This window comes from Sprattus sprattus (assembly GCF_963457725.1).
Source record: "Sprattus sprattus genome assembly, chromosome: 10".
Classification (NCBI taxonomy): Eukaryota; Metazoa; Chordata; class Actinopteri; order Clupeiformes; family Clupeidae; genus Sprattus; species Sprattus sprattus.
In genome coordinates this window covers 31,955,204-31,977,703 of record NC_137908.1, presented here as the reverse complement: position 1 = coordinate 31,977,703, position 22,500 = coordinate 31,955,204, and the positions used below count along the sequence as shown (strand labels likewise).

At 47.6% G+C, this 22,500-nt stretch overlaps 1 protein-coding gene across 1 annotated transcript in view; it reads left to right on the top strand.

The window, feature by feature from the left end:
- The window catches only part of ephb2b (eph receptor B2b), a gene marked incomplete at its 3' end in the record, with an annotated part of 169,780 nt that extends 152,444 nt beyond the window's left edge, over nucleotides 1-17,336 (top strand). Inside the window, exons 11-15 of the mRNA XM_080846142.1 lie at nucleotides 2,838-3,053; nucleotides 4,642-4,791; nucleotides 11,991-12,184; nucleotides 14,633-14,788; nucleotides 17,228-17,336. Of these exons, the coding sequence (XP_080702268.1) occupies nucleotides 2,838-3,053; nucleotides 4,642-4,791; nucleotides 11,991-12,184; nucleotides 14,633-14,788; nucleotides 17,228-17,336 (825 nt within the window). The remainder of the gene's footprint in view (nucleotides 1-2,837; nucleotides 3,054-4,641; nucleotides 4,792-11,990; nucleotides 12,185-14,632; nucleotides 14,789-17,227) is intronic.
- Nucleotides 17,337-22,500: the final 5,164 nt, after the last annotated feature.

Below are 22,500 nucleotides of genomic sequence, written 5' to 3'. Positions count from 1 at the left end.
CTGGTGCACGATGTTATCATAGCTGGAGAACACAAGTTGGCCTGTGCCCCCCCGTGTTATGATATGCACCATGTGCCAAACGTACACGTATTTAGAACCATGACAGGCCACACAAGCCCCGTCATGCACCGCCGGAGAGGGGTCGCTCGACGCTAAACGAATTCCTGATTCTCAAGATTCTCTGACGGAGGCCGAAAGCGTTCAGAGAAGGCCTCGCTGCCTAAGGAAGAAAAACAGAAAGTTCGGCGAGAGAGACCTTCTCTGCCTTCAATGCGACTCATTTGTTAAACGGATTGATTCAATTCTTTGGCGTTTTTGGCAAGTGGTCTCCCCCTTCCAACCGGTTGGCTCGCAAGCACGATTACCGTCATTTGTCACCGCCGTGTCAGTCACCATCTGAGGCCCCCGTGTCGCTGTTGGAGGCGAGAGTGGAGCTGAGCAGAGCTGGGAAAAGCCTCTGACAGGTAACATTGTGAGCTGTAAAAAGGGCGATGTAAGCTCCGCACAGACGAGGAGAAACAACATGACACAGGCACTTAACATTCCGCAGGCCTGGCTGTCAGCTTACGGGCTGCCGCTGTTTAGAAGGCAAACACGCACGCAGTGGCTCATTTGCATTTCATCTCACACACACACACACACACACACACACACACACACACACACACACACAAACACACACTCATGCATGCACCCACATACCTCTGCCAGCTTAGTTTTGGGAAATTGTTTGTGAGAGTTGGCATGTGGGTGTGGATTTGTGTGTGTGTGTGTGTGTGTGTGTGTGTGTGTGTGTGTGTGTGTGTGTGTGTGTCTGCGTGTGTGTGTGTTGTGTAAGACAGTGATGTATCTGTGACAGCACGTTCGCTGCTAAAAAAAGAAAGAAAGAAAAATAAAATGCCTCCCCACTGTGGTGCCTCAATCCGACAACATTTGACAATATTTGCTGACAGTGTCAATGCTCCAGAATACAAAATCCTGACATCAGCCTCACCACAGACAAACAGAGAGGGATGCTGAGACTACAGCAGAGAGAGAGAGAGACAGGGAGAGAGAGAGAGGGAGAGAAAGAGAGAGGAGAATGAGAGAGAAAACAGAGAGGGATTCTGAGGATGGCCTCCAAAGACTACAGCAGAGAGAGAGAGAGAGAAGAGAATGAGAGAAAAAACAGGAGCAAGGAGCCTTTAGCAATAGGTTTGATGTCATGAGAAATGACATCCCATAATTAAGAGTCAGTGAGCTCAGCAAGCATAAGGAACCTGCCAGACGAAGAGCGAACAGGAGCGTCCACCCCCTTCCTCCTCCTGAGAGTGCTGAGGCAGAGAGGAGGCGGCTCCTCCCCTCACTGTCAGGCCTGGGGATGATCCCACAAGCACCCTGTGTGTGTGTGTGTGTGTGTGTGTGTGTGTGTGTGTGGATGGGTGTGTGTGTATGGATGGGTGTGTGTGTGTGGATGGTTGTGGGTGTGTGTGTGGATGGGTGTGTGTATGTGGATGGGTGTGTGTGTGTGTGTGTGTGTGTGTGTGTATGTGTGTGTGTGTGTGAGACAGCACAATGCACACTGACTGGGTGGGAGGATGCTGCTGACTGGGAGGATATTTGCTTCCGTTCCTACCCTCCTCTCCTGCCTGGGGGGTACGTGTGTGTGTGTGTGTGTTTGTGTGTGTGTGTGTGTGTGTGTGTGTGTGTGTGTGTGTGTGTGTGTGTGTGTGTGTGTGTGTGTGTGTGTGTGTGTGTGTGTGTGTGTGTGTGTGTGTGTGTGTGTGTGGTTGGTGGGGGGCGGCTGTTGGGGGGCAAGGGGGATCCCTCGTGACTTTGTTGCAAAGTTTTCTGCCAATTACCGTGAGCGCAAACACACTGGGGGAGATCAGAGCAAAGCACAGGACTGTTAAGCGTGCCAGGCGAAAGAGAAACTGAGAGAGAGAGAAAGAGAGAGAGAGAGAGAGAAAGAGAGAGAGAGAAAGATAAAGAGAGAGAGAGAGAAAGATAGAGAGAGAGAGTGAGATGAACTATGGATGCCTTTTAATTGCTAGGGGGCGCTAGGAGAAGCCGGGCAACAGGAGTGACGTGATGTGAAGCTGTGCACTGCTAATGAGGAGAAAAGGAGAAGAGAGAGCGAGAAGGAGGGATGGAGAGAGAGAGAGAGAGAGAGAGGGAGGGAAGGGGAAAGAGAGGAGATGAAAGAATGGGCTGAGGAGTGGATGGAGGGAGAGAGGGAGAAAGACGGAAGAAAAATAATTGAGACGGAGAGAATGAGAAAGGAGAGGGCAGAGCTGTGAAGTGACTTTGAGTTTGACTGTAAGGAAAGTTTCGGGAAAACATCACATGAGAACATGGCATATCTGAGTAATTTGATAACGACCGGGGATTAAGCCTATCCCGAGCCTTCACAAGTGTGACAGTGAACGATGTTTTGCGCGGCCGCTCGTGACAGGGGAAATGACTAGACAGTGGTTTAGCATCAAAACGCTGTTTTCTACTACATCTCTTTGACTAATGTACTGTCAGCCCATTTTAAACACTGGATTGTGTCATCCAGCGTGGAAGTCATGCATCCAACATGGCACATTCCAGAAGGCTGGCATTCCTGAAGCACGAGCCATTCCACAGTTTGGCTTTCAGTGACCTTTCTATGCATTCCCTGTAAGGTATACAACCATAACAGTGCTGCAGCTATGTACAGTATCTTTACTGTAGTTACTTTTCTATTAATACCCTATACAAACATCCCCTAGCCCTGTTAGTTGAGCAATGTCAACACTAACTTGCCTTACACACAAGACCTGAAACTGAACAGATGGATGACTGCATATGTGTTTGTTTTTCTTATTTACCAGCAAAATGACGGGCAGTTCACGGTGATCCAGCTGGTGGGCATGCTGCGCGGCATCGCCTCAGGTATGAAGTACCTGTCGGACATGAACTACGTGCACCGCGACCTGGCCGCCCGCAACATCCTGGTCAACAGCAACCTTGTGTGCAAGGTGTCCGACTTTGGGCTCTCGCGCTTCCTCGAGGACGACACGTCTGACCCCACCTACACCAGCGCCCTGGTGAGTGCCCCTGTCCAGTCAGCTGTCGGGCAGACACATCCACACACGCACACCCATCCACACACACACACACACACACACCCATCCACACACACACACACACACACACCCATCCACAGACACACACACCTATCCACACACACACATCCACACACACACACCCATCCACACACACACACACACCCATCCACTCACACATCCATCCACACACACACACCCATCCACACACACACATACCCATCCACACACACACACACACGCATCCACACACACACATCCACACACACACACCCACACACACACACACCCATCCACACACACACACCCCTCCACACACACACACACACACACCCATCCACACACACACACACCCATCCACACACACTCACACCCATCCACACACACACCCATCCACACACTCACACACCCATCCGCACACACATACCCATCCACACACACACACACACACACACTCACACACACCCATCCCCACACACGCATCCACACACACACACCCATCCACACACACTCACACACCCATCCACAGACACACACCCATCCACACACACACACACACACACACCCATCCACACACACACACGCATCCACACACACACATCCACACACCCACACACACACACACCCATCCACATACACACACCCCTCCACACACACACACACACACACACACCCATCCACACACACACACACCCATCCACACACACTCACACCCATCCACACACACACCCATCCACACACTCATACACCCATCCACAGACACACACCCATCCACACACACACACACACACCCATCCACACACACACACGCATCCACACACACGCATCCACCCACACATCCATGCTTTATGGCATCCATGTACACACATGCAGGCTGCTTTCCTTCTGAGCCTATTACAATTAAGTGAATGGGTATAGCATGACCTTGATGTGGTCATTGGGATTGCACACCATCAAGGTCACTGGAAGAGGCTCCATAGCCGCTAACTCAATGAGCTAAATCAGATTACCAAGCTTATTACTGGGTTTGTTTAGACAAAGCTAACCTTAACGGCTGGAATATTTCAAGAGTATGTGTTTCAATAGCACACATTATATGCAAGTCTTCTCTTCATCTCTTTCTTGATTCCTGCCCTTCATCTCTTTCTCTTTCTCTCTCTCTCTCTCTCTCTCTCTCTCTCTCTCTCTCTCTCACTCTCTGCTTTCCTTGATAAGCTTGTTGTGGTAGTTCTGCTGTTCTCTCAATCTAATGCCCCGGGTCATTTTACTGTCTCCACCTACTCCTTATTAAGCTGAGTGCTCACTCTTTCTCGCAATCTCTGTTATTCCTTCTCATCGTCCTCTCTGTCTCTCCTCCTCTCCTCCTCTTCTCCTCTCCTTCTCTTTGATGATCTCTCCAATCCCTTCGCCACTCAAAGGTTGTCTTAAATCACTTGGAAAGACTGAATGTCACAGTTCCCGTAGTGCTCCAGCGTCTTTCATTTGCTTTGAAAAGGATATTGCTGTCTTAAATGTCATCTTTGTGTGTGTGTGTGTGTGTGTGTGTGTGTGTGTTTGTGGTGTGGTGCAGGGCGGTAAGATCCCGATCAGATGGACCGCTCCCGAGGCCATCCAGTACAGGAAGTTCACCAACGCCAGTGACGTGTGGAGCTACGGCATCGTCATGTGGGAAGTGATGTCATACGGCGAGAGGCCCTACTGGGACATGACCAATCAGGATGTACGTATCCCACCCCCTCCTCCACCCAGACAAACTGTGGGAGTATGAGCGGGAAACATCAAAGTCAAAGTCATTTGATCAAAGTCAAGGGGCTCATAAACACTCCCAGCCAAACAACACCAAATTGCAGACTCCACCTTTAATAGGAATGAGTAGAAATGATTCTGTCTTTTGTGACACTTTGCTTGAACCTACTGTCATAAGACTGACATTACCATGTCATTAGCATGTAATGAGCTTATACCAGTACAGAGTGATAGAATACCACCATGTTGCTATAATTGGTCATTGTCATGCCAGTTCTCAAAATGGCCGATGCTATGGCAGCTTATTAACCACTGACATAATGGCATTCAAAGCTCATAGAAATGCCATGACTGTTACAGATAATGTTATAATGACACAGTTATATCATTGGACACCAACTTATGATGTCTGAGGAAAAAGTGAAGTGAAGTGTTGCTAAGTTACCAAACCATAAGTTACCAAATCATAACCGTACCCTCCTTAACAGGCTTTCACCTAGTTCTTTTCAGAAGCAGGCTGGTCAGTTTAAATTCAGCTTGTCTTTGGCACGTTGCCATATCCCTGCGAAGACAGAGCATGACTGAATAATTAATGGTCATGACAGCAGTGAAAGCGTATTTTAGTGGCTGACCTCCCAGGCAGATGCCCCGCATAAACACACTTGACCAGCGCTGAACAGAAGAATCCTCACACAGGCAGACGAGCACAGTGTGGATCCTCACGCTCTCTTGACTCTTGCATGCAAAGACACACCCGTGTGTGTGTGTGTGTGTGTGCACGCGTGTGCGCAAGTGTGTTTGCACGCATGTGCGTGTGTGTGTGAGTTGGTGCCAGGGTTTCTGAAATACCTCAAGCGTGGCACGCTGAGGCTGATGAATGGGCTGAGAGCCGTGGCGTGGGTGAAGGTGAGGGAGCTAACGTAAACACGCGTGTGAGGTCATCATCCATCTATGCCTCGCAAGACCACGCCGGCCCCTTAAAACACAGACTCCCTTATCAACACCTCTCCCCTCGCTTCTCTCTCGCACACATACCAACATATGATTTCTCTTTCTTACTCTATCTCTTACCCTCTCTCAGTCTCTCTATTCTCTTTTTTTTACTCTCTCTCTTAATCCCTCTCTCACTCGCACTGAATCTCTAACATACTCTTTTTTCTTTTTCTCTCATGCTGCAGCTTACCTTCTCTCTCCTTCTCGCTCTCTTTCTCTCTCTCGCTCTCTCTCTCTCTCTCTCCCTCTTACCCTCTCTCTTTTTTTCTGTCTTCCTCTCTCTCTCTCTGAGCCTCAGAGATGTCTGTGTGAAGATTACCGCCGGCTCTAATGGATTGATTTTCCCCTCTCAGTTGGCCAGAGGAAATGGTTGAGTAAATCAGTGTTTTTGAAATTTGAAACACACGTCTCAGAAGCCAAACCATCAAGCCCGAGGAGTGTTTGTCTTTAGAGAGAGGCAGAGGGGGGTTCTGGGTTTGTTTGTTTTTGTTTGTTTACTCAAAGGTTGTTTTCTTTCCTCCTCCTCTACCCTTTGCAGCCCTCTCTCTTTCTCTCTCTCTCTCTCTCTCTCTGCGTGTATAATGTGTGTGTTTATGATGTGTGTGTGAGTGTGTGGAGGGAGCTCTGAGGGAAACCAGATGTGTGTGCTACCTCCACAAGAGCGCCAGAGTGTGCACACATGGAGCGCAGCCTTTTACAAAAGAGAAAAGAGCGTTTCACACCCGACATGCTATGTGGACAAAATGACTGAAGACATTTTTTTTTCTTCTCCCACTTGAATTTCACAGACATAGATAGAAAGCAGACCCTGGCATTGACCAACCACAGAGCGTTATGAGGAGCAGGAGAACTTGAAAAGCGATGGTTCTGTGCTTGTCCTTGAGGCATTGTGTTACCTCTTTATCAGCTTCAATTCATATAGCTCACAGAACCTACCAAGGACTAGCACGGCCACATGCAGTATGTGTTGGTGATAATGATGGTCCGTAGATACAACAGTCATTCTGTTGTTTAGTGTTACTTAATTCCTTCATCAGGAATGTGTTATGATATGTGTACTGTGCTGGTTTGGGTTTTTTCCCGTAATTCACACCAGAATTGTGTTCAGAGAAGACAGGAACAGTTTTCCTCCCCCTCTCATTCACAGAGACATTTTTATGTTGGTCTGCATGTGTCCGCTGCTCCTCAAACCGCCAATTTTTTTTTTTTTTCAAAGCATTCCATCACCTCGTAAAAACTTGTGTCTGTGGTTGGTCACCAGCAGTATCTCCTTACCAGCCCTTTGAGGCGGAGAAGAGAGAAATATTCCCCCAGTCATTTTCTCCTCAGACACACACACACACACACACACAGTTTAAAAAAGAAGAAGAAAAAACAGGCCCAGTACTGGGTAATGTCAGAGACGCAGTTCCTCCTCCTGAGCAAGAAAATTATTTCCTGCTCTCTCTCTCTTTCTCTCTCTCTGTACGAAAAGGTGGAGACACCTCCCTCCTTTCTCTCTTTTTTTCTTCTTCCCTCTTTTTTAAGGGTCCCTTTGGGAAACGGAGGGAGGCCGTGCCAGTTAAGATGGGTGGAGAGGCGGTGTGTGTGTGTGGGGGGGGTGATAATGAAAATGGTTTCAAATTGAAAGTGTTGAGCACTAATGCGTTTGAGAGAGACCCTCGGATCGCGGGCGGTTATCTTATTAGCGGGGGCTACAGATAGCAGAGCAGGCCCCCACAGGGCTCCCAGCGCGCACGCCGGCCGGCTAAGTGAGATTAATCAGGGATTGAATGGAGTGGCCTAGTGGTGGAGGTAATGAGCTCAGGAGCGACGGCAGTCACACCTCAGACCCCCCTCACACACACACACACACACACCTGACACTCTCCACCTCCCTGGCTGTTGCGGTTGTCACTCTCCGTCCTCTCTAGACTGTCAGTGAGTGATGCCCTCTCACCACCCACTTATCTCTGGCTGCTCAGGGCACATCTCAGGCGGTGTCAGAGTTAGTGACAGAGTTAGAGTTAGACGGGCTAAATCTAGTCAGACGCTCGGCCTCTGTCGGTAATCTCCTCATCGTTCTGTCATCACTGGCAGGACTCATCTGTGTGCAGACCCATGTCCATACACTCATCATACACACTCACACACACACACACACACACACACACACACACACACACACACACACACACACACACACACACACACACACACACACATTCACACATATGCACGTCCGCATAAACACACACACACACATTAACAAATATGCACAACCGCATAAACACATACACACACACATACACACACACACACACACAGACTACTGCTTGCATACTACTGCATTACTGCAAGTACAGACATACACTCTCAGCCCTCCCTTTCTGACACTAACCAGTCTCAGATCTGGCTTCTATCTCACATCCGTCAAGGATGACATCACCATTGGCCCTTTCTGAAAGGATGTGGTTAATAATGAAAAAGAGAGAGAAAGAGAAACACAGGCAAAGAGACAGACAGACAGAGAGAGAGAGAGAGGAGAGAGAGAGGAAGAGAGAGAAAAAGACAGGCCTATATTTCAGCTGGACGGCGAGATACATACACATACACACAGAGATACAGCTCATTTGCTGGATTTTGGCTACAATGCACAGTCCATTTGTCAGTCATAACACAGTGTCAGTCGTCATGGCTCTAGGGCGCGTGGCTCCCCCATGTTTGCTTTGACACAGCTTGTCTGCTCTGATTAATGCTGTAGCGAGAGACGAGAGAATGGCCAAAGAGTTCAGTTCAGCCGACCCACGAACGGATGTGTATGTCTGTGTATGTGTTTCTGTGTGGATGAGAGAGTGTGTGTGTGTGTATGTGTGTGTGTGTGTGTGCGTGTGCGTGTGCATGTGCGTGTGCGTGTGCGTGTGCGTGTGTGTGTGTGTGTGTGTGTGTGTGTGTGTGTGTGCATGTTTTTTGTGAGGGAGGGACTCCACTTGACTGCGTGACCTATCTGTGTGTATTGTGCATCGTATGGGAGATCCACCGCAAGATAGAAGGTTCCCCACTCTGTAATGGAGGTCTCAGCAGTCAGTGCCTGGTTCACAATGTGTGTGTGTGTGTGTGTGTGTGTGTGTGTGTGTGTGACAGAGACAGAGTGAATGTATGTGAGGGAGAGAGACAGAGAGAGAATAGGTATAATGTAAGTGTGTATGGGTGCATGTGTGTGTGTGTCTGTGTCTGTGTGTCTTTATTGATTTGCTTGGGTACGTGTTTTTTTTCTCAGCAACGCTAGTACATCATTACAGGCTGTGCTCAGCAGTCTACAATGTGTGTGTGTGAGTGTGTGTGAGTGTGTGTGTGTGTGTGTGTATATGTGAGTGTGTGTGAATGTGTGTGTGTGTGTGTGTGTGTGTGTGTGTGTGTGTGTGTGTGTGTGTGTGTGTGTGTATGTGTATGTGTGAGTGTGTGTGTGTCTGTGTCTGTGTGTGTGTGTGACCCCATATGTGTGTTTGTGTGATAAATAAATTGCCTTCCAAGCCCTGGTCCCAGACACAGATAATGATCACAGTGCAATTATGAAGAGCCACGATCAATCAGTGGTCTCCCTGCTATTCCTACTGTGCCATCCCCCTCCCTGACTGCCCACCCAGCCACCCACTGCTAGCCAGCCGGCCCCAGCCTCCACTAATCGCCCCTCACACATTAAGGCCACACACGCACACACACACACACACACACACACCCACATACCCACGTGGACGCTGAGCATGCAGGGATAAACACACTGAATAACATCACTGTTTATTCACTGAGAAGTGTGTGGGGATTTGAATAATGGTTTGATTATTTTCCCTTGGCCTTGCTGTTGTTTTTTTTTACTTGAAGAGCAAGGGACAGGGAATGTGAGGCGCCACTGACTGTATCATAACAGTAACTAAATAAATCCACATACTGTGTCCCAGCGTGTCCTCAGAATTGAGGACAGCACACTAAGACACCACCAGAGTCCAGTGAGTCCAGGGCCCCAGTCCGTGTGCATCCACCTGTCTACTGGACAATGTGCTGTTTGTACTCTACTTGAATTGATGCTTTCTCATATGCTTCATCCTCTTCATCCTCCTCCTCGTCTTCGTTTTCCACTGCTGCTACTACTATTCAATGCAACTCAATTTTATTTATATAGCGCCAAAACAATAAAATTGAGGCAATGAAAGAGGCAATGAAAAACGTCCTCTTAACAGAAAAAAACCTTGAACAGAACCTCTGCTCATGAGGAGGATAAGGGAGGTAGAGATAGAAAAGGTGGAGTGGGGGGTGGCAGAAGGAAAGGGAGGAGAAAGGAATGGGATACTACTACTACTACCAGTATGCACAGACGTTACCCTTATATACTCTGCACTATCACTTTGCTCTTTGCACTTTCCAAACACACACACAGACAGAAGCACAAGAACGCTATCTTGCACTATCCATCCACACAAGCACATGTCCATTATATTATATTATATGTTAACGTGTTTATGTGTATAAGCTACTGGATGACCTAAATTTCCCTCGGGATTAATAAAGTATCCATGTATCTATCTACAGTGGTGGCCAAAATTATTAGAACACTAGGCATATTTAAGAGGTTTCAGTTGTTTTTGTTGAATTGACCATTAAAATACCCTTAAAACCAATGAAATACCTACAAAGTCATCATTATACTCTATAAACCATAGAATAGAGCTATCATAAGTAGATTTAGGTCAATTTCCGTACAAAAACAAACTAGGCCTATTTCACTGTCAATGTCACACAATCATGTTCCTTCACAGAAGAAGCCAAATAACTTGTTTAATCATTGTCAGGTGTGGTCGTGGTTAAATTGATGGTGATGCAATAGTCTTAGGACACAGCTCTGTGATTCTTTTGAATGTACAAGGCCTATTTTCCGCATTAAGTGATTGGTAACATAAGGGTTTTGTCACTGAGGCCACACCACCAATTCAAAGCCTCTAGAGGCAGTCTTGAAGCAAATGTTGCTCTTCGAACATGGCTAAGGTGAAGAATGAGCTAATGAGTGAGCAACGGGTTCGAATAAAGGCCCTTTTTGATGCTGGCTGTAGTTACCGCCGCATAGCCAAGGACTTGACATGCAGTCCAAGCACTGTACACTTTAGACCGCCATGCCACCAGAACCGAAAGTGAAGAGGCTGAAAAAATAAACTGTGTGAAGTGAAGCATCTCAGAATTCTCAGTCTTAAGGACTGAAGAAAGACTTCACGAGAACTGTGTGACGAGATCAACACCACAATGACTAATGGTTCAATAGTGTTCCCAAGAACTGTGCGTCGGAAGCTGTGAGAAAAATTACTTTTTGGCAGAATAGCAGCACAGAAACATTACTGAAAGAGAAAAATAGAGTGAAACGCCTGCAATTTGCCAACAGTTAGACAAGGAAGGGGTTGTATTATGGTGTGGGGTGCCATTTAGTCCTCAGGAACAGATGACTTTGGCGAAATTGATGGCATCATGGATAAGAAAGTATACCATAACATTCTGGTGAGGCATGGAGTACCTTCTGGGAGTGGTGTTAATGGGCCTGAATTTATTTTCCAAGAGGACAATGACCCTAAACATTCTTGTAACTATTGCCAGTACGACCTGTGACAGAAGGAATCTTCTGGAGCATTGAAAATTATGGACCGGCCCCCTCAAAGTCCGAACCTCAAACCTATCAAGCAAATTTGGGGCGAGTTGGAAAATAAACTGGACAGATCTATTGTACATTCAAAGGAAAGCCTTTGGCTTGAGTTGCAGAAGGCATCGGATAACATTAGTGTTGAAGTTCTCAAGAAATATATTGGCTCTATGTCAGAGAGATGTGCTGCTGTAATTGCTGCCAAAGGTGGGCGTACCAAATATTAGAGTTAAAAGTGGATAAAAACAGTAGGAATCACTTCATATGATATTTTTTGTGCTCAGAACAACCATCTGCATGTTTCATTTACATTATAAAATTAAATAATGTTTTGGAGACAAAAAAAAGGTCAATATTCTCAGATCTGTAAGGTGTTCTAATAATTTTGGCCACCACTGTATATATCTATCTACTACTCCCTCTTCTTCTTTTTCTTCCTTATCCTATTTCTCCTCTTCCTCGTTTTGCCATTGCCTGTCGACTCTGTAGGGATGCTCAGATCTCTATGTCGCCCCCTATAGGTGATTAATGCAATTGAGCAGGACTACCGGCTGCCCCCGCCCATGGACTGCCCCAGCGCCCTGCACCAACTCATGCTGGACTGCTGGCAGAAGGACCGCAACAACAGGCCCAAGTTCAGCCAGATCGTCAACAACCTGGACAAGATGATCCGCAACCCCAACAGCCTCAAGGCCATGACCCCGCTCTCCTCAGGGTAAGGAAGTGTGTGTGTGTGTGTGTGTGTGTGTGTGTGTCTACGCGCGCCCGCATTTGTGTATGTGCACGCATGTGTCTATGTGCGTGGCGTGTTTTGTACATGTGGCATCATTGTGTTTGTGAGAACACTGTGGTTTGACCTAATCCCCTGTTAGTGTTGGCGGTGTGTTTGAACACACAGCGTGTATGATACAGTATAGCCGTTGCTCCTAAGGGGCTGGCTTATTGCGGGGGCCACATGATACAGCTGTGGTTGGCCGACCTGTGAGGAGAGCTCTCAGAAGGGATTGTACTTAGACAGAATGCCTGGGTGTGTCTGTCTGCATTTCTGTGTGTGTGTGTGTGCGTTTGTCTGCATCTGTTTCTGTATGTGTTTTTGTGTGTGTGTGTGTGTGTGTGTGTGTGTGTATGTGTGTGTGTGTGTGTGTGTGTGTGCGTGTGTGTGTGTGTGTGTGTGTGTTTGCGTGTGTGTGTGTGAGTGTGTGTGAGTGTGTGTGTCTCTGTGTCAGCGTTGCTCTGACTATATCTATCAGAAAATCATATGCTTCGACTTGTTCCAAGGCGTTGAGAGGAATGTGAAATGAAGGAAAAAGAGACCCGAGTGAGACTTTCAGGGGAGAAAAGATCTCTGTCAAAACCAATGCATGTAATGTTTTCAATCAAACAGGGTTTTTTTGGGGGGTGGGGGTAGGGGGTGGGGGGTCAAGCGCCTGGTTTGCACTCCTGATACTTGAAGTGAAATGGATCTGCGGCATGGAGTTTGTCTCTTGTTTCTCTTGGCGCAGAGCGCCCATGTAAAATAGAATCCGTTTGGGCTGATAGATCAAGTTGTTTCATCGTCGGAGCGCTGCAGGCGAGCTTTGATTCTGAGCAGTCGCGAAAGGCAAAAACAAAAACAACTCCCTTTCCCTCTCTCTCTGCCTAACTTTCTGCCTCTCGCTCTCTATCTATTTATCTATCTAGCTATCTCTCTATCCCTTGCTTTTTTGTGTTTTTTGCTTTCCACCTACAAATGTATCCACTTTTCTTATTTTCTCTTGCTCTGTCATTCGCTCTCTCTTTCTTGTTTCCTTCCCCTCTTCCTCTCTTTCTTTCTCTCTCTCCCCATGTGATCCCATGAGAGCGTACTGAATTCCTCATCTTGTTTCATGTCTTGAAGGGCTTGGTTTGTGGCCATCTGTGGAGGTCTGGCTTCTCCTGCAGTCTCTCTGCGGCCACAGGACCACTAAGCCAGTTTGTGGCGTAAACCTCTCCCCTCCTCTCCCCTCCCCTCCGCTCCTCTCCCCTTCTCTCCTCTCCCCTCCCCTCCCATCCCCTCCCTTCCGCTACTCTCCCCTCCTCTACTCTCCTCTCCCATTTTCTACCCTCCTCTCCCCCCACTACTCCACTCTCCTCTACTCTCCTCTCCCCTCCTCTACTCTCCTCTTCTCTCCTCTCTTCTCCTCTCTTCTCCTCTCCTCTCCCCTCCTCTCCCCTCCTCTCTTGTCTGGAGCTCTAGCACAGGGACTGGGATTGAATAGGCATGTGTTAGCAGGCTCTCACTTTCGTTTCACTCCTCTCAAAGCACTCTCTCGCACTCTCACTCTCACTGTCTCTGTCTCTGCTTGGCTCACATACTCCCACACACACACACACACACACACACACACACACACACACACACACACACACACACACACACACACACACACACACACACACACACACACACACACACACACACACACACACACACACACACACACACACACACACACACACACACACACACACCTACACACACACACACACACACACACACATACATGCACACATACATATCAAAGCATTCAAACACAGATAGATACCTTATCACACCACATACACAGACAGACAGACAGACAGACAGACGGACACACACACACACACACACACACACACACACACACACACACACACACACACTCCTGCACCCACACATCCCATCGCATCAGTCCCACAGACACACGTGCACTCAGAGCCTTTGGTTTTTCCATATTCATTAATGAGATGAGTGATTTTTCTCTCAGTGTGGAGGTTCTTTCATGCTCCTCTCTCTACTTATGTACCAGGCCGCCACTGATTATGGATTACTGTGGGTCATTTGAAAGGAGAGCAGAGGGCCTACAGCAGGGCAAATATGTGTGTGTGTGTGTGTGTGTGTGCATTTATTTGTTTGTGTGTGTGTGTGTGTGTGTGTGTGTGTGTGTGTGTGTGTGTGTGTGTGTGTGTGTTTGTTTGTTTGTTTCTTTTTAAAGCAGTTGTGTCAGCGCTGTGCACTCACTTTGTTGTTATCTGCTTTCATCTTCTCTTCCATTTTTCTGCACTCTCTCTTTCTCTCTCTCTACCCCCCCCCCCCCCTCCCTCTCTCTATCTCTGTCTTTCCTTCTCTCTCCCCACTCCCAACCCTGTTTCTCTCTCCCTGCAGTGTTCACCTTCCTCTTCTGGATCGCAGTGTGCCTGACTTCTCCAGTTTCAGTACGGTGGATGAGTGGCTGGATGCCATCAAGATGGGCCAGTACAAGGACAACTTCGCCAATGCAAACTTCAACAGCTTCGACGTGGTCTCCCAGATGACAATGGAGTAAGTGCCGACGTACCTTTCTGCACACATGGCATGAATACACACTCACACACACACACACACACACACACACACACACACACACACAAAGATGCACACACACAGAAACAGAACAAAATAAAACCACACTTTGCTAATGAACAGCTCCTTGAATATGTTCAAATTGATTTTAGTTTTCACACAGTAAGGCACAGACACAGATACAGAATGCAGACGCAGAATATGAACGCCTCCTGAAACTAGGGAAAATGGAGGACGGTTACCACATACTAGCACAAAGCGCAGCACAAACACACGGATGCACCCTCTGAAAAAGACGGGGGGGGGGGGAGGGGATAGGCTGCAGGCGTGTGGGTGTATGTGTGGAGGAGGAAACGGTGCAGTCCAGCAGGCAGCCTCTCTCCGTCTGAATCAGCAGCGGCGCATCACCTGGCGGGTCCCGCAACCTGATGACGGCGGCTCCTCACGGCTCCCCACCGGCCCCTCCGCCAGAGACCACTGCTGAGAGGGATCAGCCCCCCTACACACACACACACACACACACACACACATCACACACACACACACACACACACACACACACGCACACGCACACGCACACAAACATCACACACACACACACACACACACACACACACACACACATCACACACACACACACACACACACACATCACACACACACACACACACACACACACACACGCACACGCACACAAACATCACACACACACACACACACACACACACACACACACACACACACACACACACACACACATCACACACACACACACACACACATCACACACACACACACACACACACACCACACACAAACATCACACACACACACAACACACACAGACACACTCATCCACAAAGATACACACACACTCATCCTCACAGATACACACACACACACACACACACACACACACACACACACACATCACACACACACACACACACACACACATCACACACGCACACACACACAAACACACACACACACCACACACAAACATCACACACACACACAACACACACAGACACACTCATCCACAAAGATACACACACACTCATCCTCACAGATACACACGCACACACACATACACACACACACACACACACACACACACCACACTCACACACTTCACACACACACTCACAACCCACACACACACACACACTCACACACACTCATCCACACACATACACAGACATATTCAGCCTCTCAGTTTCCCCTTTTGTTTTTTTCCCCCTATCCGTCCCCCCCACCCCCCCCCCCCCCCCCCCCTCTATATTGTATCCCCTGCCTGCTGTGTGCCGCTGTTAGGAGCCGGGGGAAAGTAATTGGGTGGGATCTCCCCACTATTGAGTGGGGCAGAGGTAGAGTTATGAGTCTGTCACCAGATTAGACAGACACTAGATGAGTTCCTTATCACTGGGCCATGTAGTAAATGTAGCTTATTGTTGGAGGCACGGGCATATCAGAGCACACGTCTTTCACAGCGGACATATGAGATACTGGCAGTGTTTTCCCTTTTTTTCCTCATCTTCTCCTTCTTCTTTGCTCGTTCTTGATGAAATTCCTCACCTCTTGCATCACTGATTCTGATACCTGCTAGAAGCCTTCCAGGGACAACAAGAAATGCCATTGTCTCGCATGAATCTGATACATTGTGCAAGCAAACCGTATGTGCCAGTTTATCATGCTCAGAGCAGCCTCTGGAATCCTGACAGCTACTTAATCTTGAAGCGACTTGCCAGGTTTCTGATTGAACTGGTGGCAGGTAGTTTATGAGGTATGCAGCCTGTCCGTGTTTAATGTTAGGGTGTGTTTTTGCTTTTGCAGCACAGTGATGCTAACATCTTTTAACTCAGGGATTTCTGGGGGTGGGGGGGGGGGGGGGCATATGGCGAGCGCTTTATCTTATAATGAAGGGGTGTGATTTTAAAAGATGTAACATTTTTGAGTAAATCCCTAGCAATTCACGCTAGACAAGACAACCGTGCTGATTTCACATTCACTGAAGTTAAACGTTATAGTGTTACCTGTGATTTCCCCATTGGTGCGAACACTAGTGATTAGCCTTCTGTGTAGAAATGTTGAGATTCACCAGTTAAATGTCATGTAAATGTAAATGTAAATATGTCTGTATGAAGCCATTCGCAAATGTGTTCAAATTGTTTATCACATGTTTACCACACAACATTGAGGCTATAGGCTATCATTTCTCTGAGAGGTAGCAGTGCGAAAGTGTGAAAATAAGAGCTGATTCATTTACAAATAATCTATTCAAGTCAAAACAGACAAAGCTGCAATATATGGAGTCAAAACATTCTAAAAGGTTAAGAACCACTGTTCTAACACCATGTTCTTACTCTCTCTCTCTCTCTGTCTCTCTCTGTCCCTCTCTCTCTGTGCTCTCAACAGGGACATTCTGCGGGTAGGCGTGACGCTAGCCGGCCATCAGAAGAAAATCCTGAACAGCGTGCAGATGATGCGGGCGCAGATGAACCAGATCCAATCAGTGGAGGTCTAACGGGCCCCTCCAGCCGGCCGTCAGCCAATCCTCCTGGACTCCCTGACCCCTGCCCCTCCCATTGAAGGATTGTGTGGGGCTGGGTGGGTGTGTCTGCCTCTTGTCACGCTGGGAGGAAAAAAATCTAAATTCCCCAACCCCGCTCTTCCCAGTAGACCCTGGTTTAAGGGGGGACTTCTTCCAGTTGCCCCCTTTACTACCTGCCCGCCCCATATCTTTACTTTTTCTAAAATTCACCCTTACCCCCCTCCAATCCCAGCTTCTCCATCTCCATCCCGCCACCTGAGCTTTCCTTCCTCGGGTCTCGGGAGCAGCTTGGCGGTGGGAGAGTTGGGGCAGGAGGGAGAGGGGTTCCTTTAGTCAACGAGTGACAGTTTTTTTGTGACTTCCATCCTTCCAAAAAGAAAACATCTTTTAAACTTTGTGTTCTCCCCCCCCCTCCCTTTATGGCTCTTGCCCATATATGATTTTTTTTTTTTTTTCCAAATTTTGTAAAGATAATTAATTTTTTTGTATTGAAATTGAAAACAAATGCTACCAGAACCTGATGACTCTATCTATATAGATGGTGTAAAATTGTAAAGTAGGTGAACTGAATCAAGAGGCTTCCCTTTAAAAGGGCAATGGAAATAAACAAGATTTGGGGTGTGGGGGGGGTCCAGCACTGGCCCCCTGAGAATGGTTTGAAGACTTTCAATATTATATTTTATTGTGGAAATAAACTCGAAAGTAGTAGTGACTACGCCTCCCTCCCGTGGGGCTGTTAGTTGGACGGACTGCAGATCCCCAGTCGCCCTCCGCCAGTAAACATGGGAGAGAAACGAATGGTGCGCCATGAGAAGGAACTTCCTTTGGGGCAGGATCCACTGCCACAGAAAATTGCAGGAACTTTTTGCAAATTTCCAACATGTGAACTCTTGAGATAAAACAAAACGGAAAAAAAAACAATGAATCGTTGTCCTAAAAAGCAACAGCTTCGACAGTGTTGCGTTTGTGGTGATTTTATTCTTCCTTTCATCTTGGAGGGGAAACAAAAAGAGTACATCAACTTTGTATGAAGAACATCGCAGCCTGCCAAATAGAACCCTCCCGTTGTACCTCAGATGCCATCCGATGTCATCATCCTGCGACATATCAGATGCTTGCGTCATTGTGATGTCATTTTTAGGAGCCTGAAGTACTCTGGAAACCTTACTGGTGATTTTTTCCCCATTCAGGATTTGTTGGTTGATGCATTTCTTACTCTTAGAGGTGCTAGCTGGAGGTCATTGCCATCATGACTCTGTCTGTTGTTTTCCTTTTGAATTTTTTTTTCCTGAAATGTTATTTGTGGACCTTGATTATGCAGTATCATAAAAAGGCATCACAAATGCTTCCGCTGCAAATGCATAGAGATGAAAAAAAAATAGATGTTTTGGGTGTTCTCTTCCTAAATTGTTTACATAGAAGGACCCTGAGTGCACATATGCTTTGGTATTCACATCTAGACTTCCCTCCCTTTTTTGTTTTTAATCTCACACTGTGTGTGTGTGAGAGAGTGTGTGAGTGTTAGAGAAAGAATGAGAGAGAGAGAGAGCACATAGGCTTAGACATACCTGTGTGTATGCCTGCTTGTGTGTAAGTGAGTGAGTGAGTATGTGTGTGTGTGTTCGTGTAAGCATGCCAACATGACGAGTGACTTCACCAGGAGCTTGGGTTTGATACACTTTTCAGATCACTGTGTTGACGTGTGCTTAACCTTTTGGATTTGTTTTTCAAAGATGTTTTTTAAATGAAGCATTTGGGTTTTCTAAAGCAAAGTAGGGGACAGTCTTTAAATTCTGGGCAGAAATGTGAAGAGTGGATGTGTATTATTATTATTATTATTATTATTATTATTACTACTAGTGCTGTGGGGAGTTTTTGAGCACCAAGAAGAACTCTTGTAGAGAGCCTTTAAAGCTCTGGTGATAAGTTTCTGATTCAAGAGGAACAATGCAGCAACAATCAGTCCCAAGAGCACCTATGTCTTTAGCGTAACCCATCCAGCGTTCATTTAGCCCACTCTGAACTCTTAATCATCCATTCCTCACGAGGAACTACAAATTGTGACAAAATCAAGGTAACTGTAAATAGCCAAATCCCTTCAGAAACCTTCATAGGAAAAATAAAATGTTTTTTTTTTTTTAGGTAATAAGTGTTGGATTTTAGTGTACAGATTCTGTTAAAAGCATAAAAAGAGAGAAAGAATTTTGCTGGATGAGCAGTGAGTAGTGAGGGGTGTGTGTCTGGGGCCTGGCTGCAATAGTGGCCCCTAGGTTTTCCGAGGGGGGACGAGGGGGAAGTCACACTCAAGGTGAATGAGTGACCCTCACTGTGCATGCAATCTCTGCTGTTCTCCTTTCGTAAGGGAGCTAGCAGGAACAGCGGGATGTTTGTGTGTGTGTGTGTGTGTGTGTGTGTGTGTGTGTGTGTGTGTGTGTGTGTGTGTGTGTGTGTGTGTGTGTGTGTGTGTGTGTGTGTGTGTGTGTGGAGGGGTGGCATTGTGTTTGCTCTTGGTCTTTTTGTTCATGGTGGTCCTCTCTTTACCTCCCCACATTCCCCTAGTTACGTAGTTAGTATGGCAGAGACATCACACCAAGCTGTGCTCTGCCAAACGAGGGCAGCTTGTTCTTCCGGAAAACACCAGCGCCTTCCACATCAGCGATAGTCCCCATGTAGAAAACAAGCTCTCCTCAACATCAACCGAGAATGACTTCCCTTCCCCCACATCATGCAGTATTTGTTACGGCAAGCCTCTTGACCCCCGAGTTCCCTGAATGGCAAGAGGGTTGCAGGTTGGTTAGCTCAACATGAACCAGGTTTATTTCACAGGATCGTCTGTGGCGGGTGTGAATGAGACGCACACATGTCTCTGTTTGTTTCGTCCGTCAGTGTGTCTGGCTGTCCAGTGCTCTGGTCTAGGGGTGGAGGGGTGTGGGTGGAGGAGGAAGCTGGGGTGGGGGTGTGGGGATGCTGGTAGTAGTGAGCTCCTGTGGAGGTGTGGTATTGTGACCGGTTCAGCCCTCCCCATGGAGGCTAAGCTGAAACAGAGTGCAGGTGCAGCCTGAAGCACCCTGTGAGGCACTGCGGACTGGTCCATCTACACACACACACACACACACACACACACACACACACACAGTCATATTGGTTAGAGGGAAAGAAAGGCACACACATGCTCATACACACACACACACACACAGTGGGGAGGGGAGATGACAAACACACATCTTTTCACCAGCACACACCCTTCCCCCTTCCACGTTTACGTGCCTCAATATTTGATGGCTCTTTGGTGTCATGTAGTGAGGAAGCAGCAGGTCGAGCTGCTGCATGTCTTCCTGTGGATACAACCATTTTCCCCTACTGTCAGAGCAAATGTAGGCCCCTCGCTCTCTTTCTCTCTCTCTCTCTCTGTCTCTTTGTCTCTCTCTCCACTTCTCTGAAGGTGCCCGGTCACACAGAGAGAGAGCCACAGCTGTGATTTTGTCTGCAAGACATGAAAAAAAAGAAGAGAAAATGCAACAAAACACATAAGTACCAGTGCCTCACCAGGGGAAATGGAAAAACAGTAGCCATCTACCCATTTAACTGAGAATGCCGTTATACCTGTGGGGATAGCTTTAACGAGCGGTTTTCTCCAGTCTACTGCTATGCTAACGGACTGTACCCAGGCAGCCTTGTGTGGTTAGACGTCCCTTCTCGGCAGCTGTCGCTGCAGAACTCTGGGAAAGCGATATGGGAGCCATAGAGGAGGGTGGCTGTGTTTTTAGATATAGGCAGTGCGTCTCCAGCAGCAGAGTTTGAGTTTGGAGTAAGAGATGATATATATACGAAGGCGCTAATTGAATAGCGGGTGATTAGCGCCGTCTGGTTTTGGGGGGAGGAGGGGGGTGGGGTAATTTCAGCACAGAGTAATGCGCACACGAGCCATAGCTCATCCGCGGCACTCAACTCATCAAAATCATGGCCGGCTCATCTATTACACCCAGAATCCCTTGCAACGATTAATGTGGCATGCTGGGATTGGGGGGAAAAAGAGATGACCCCAGCACTGCAGGGCTGTTCTGCTTTGCTGCTGCTCTGCCAGTTTTAAGTAGTGTTTTAGTGACCTTGAGTTTTTTCTTCTGCAGGATAAAAAAAGGTGAAGAGACCATGTTAGTATTTACTTTGGAACGCGTCCGCTGAACTCCCAGACAGGTGTGGACAACACAGATTTCCATCCTTTTCATTTCCCAGCACTGTTGTTACACAGTCGATATCTTAGTAGGGGAGCACTTATTTCATTCTCCTATCTGTTTATCCAAGCTTTTTTTCTTTTTCTCCTGCATTCTCTTCTTCCCTTCTCTTACTCTGTCCCTGTCCTTCTTTTGTCTCTCTTTTCTTTCTTTCTTTTTTATCTAATACCTCTCTTTAATTCTGTACAGATATTACATACAACACTTGCATTCAACTCACACACGCACACACACACACACACACAAAAAAAACACACACACAGCTGAGGTCAGCCTCCTGCCACTGTGTTGCGTAGGAACACAGCATTTCTCATTGTCGACTGGCGCCTGTAAGTGCAGGAATGAACTTTCCACACGGGCATATGAAGGCTGGTGGGGATCCTGGGCCAACCCAGTCTGAACCGAGCCCAGCCTTTACCCCTCCACCGTGCCAGCGGCTGAAGGAGCACTGGCGATTACATCTCAGTGTTACAGCCACAGAGCGGCACGCATAAACACAGCCCCTTCCACACATACCAACAGGCTCTGCTATACCCACACCCTCCAAATATGGTACGAAAGGGTTTTGGCAGCTGTGGCCAATAGAGAGAGAGAGAGGGAAAGGGAGAGAGCACAAGAGGGAAAAGACAGTGAGAGAAAGAAAATGGCTTCCCTTACTGTGGATAGTGTAGCGTGGCAGCGCCACACAGCGCTACATCGCCCTCTGCTGCTTCCCAGGCAGAAGTGCGACGGTGCCGTTTGAGGAGACTTCTCTGTGCGCCCCCAATGTCCTGCCTCCTCACCTCTCCTCACTCCTCCACCCCAAACGACCCCCCAGCTTCCCCCAGTAGGGGTGTAGCCCATCACTCTGTGTGTATGGTGTGTGTGTGTCTGTGTGCCAGGGCACCCTGCATACACCACTGTGA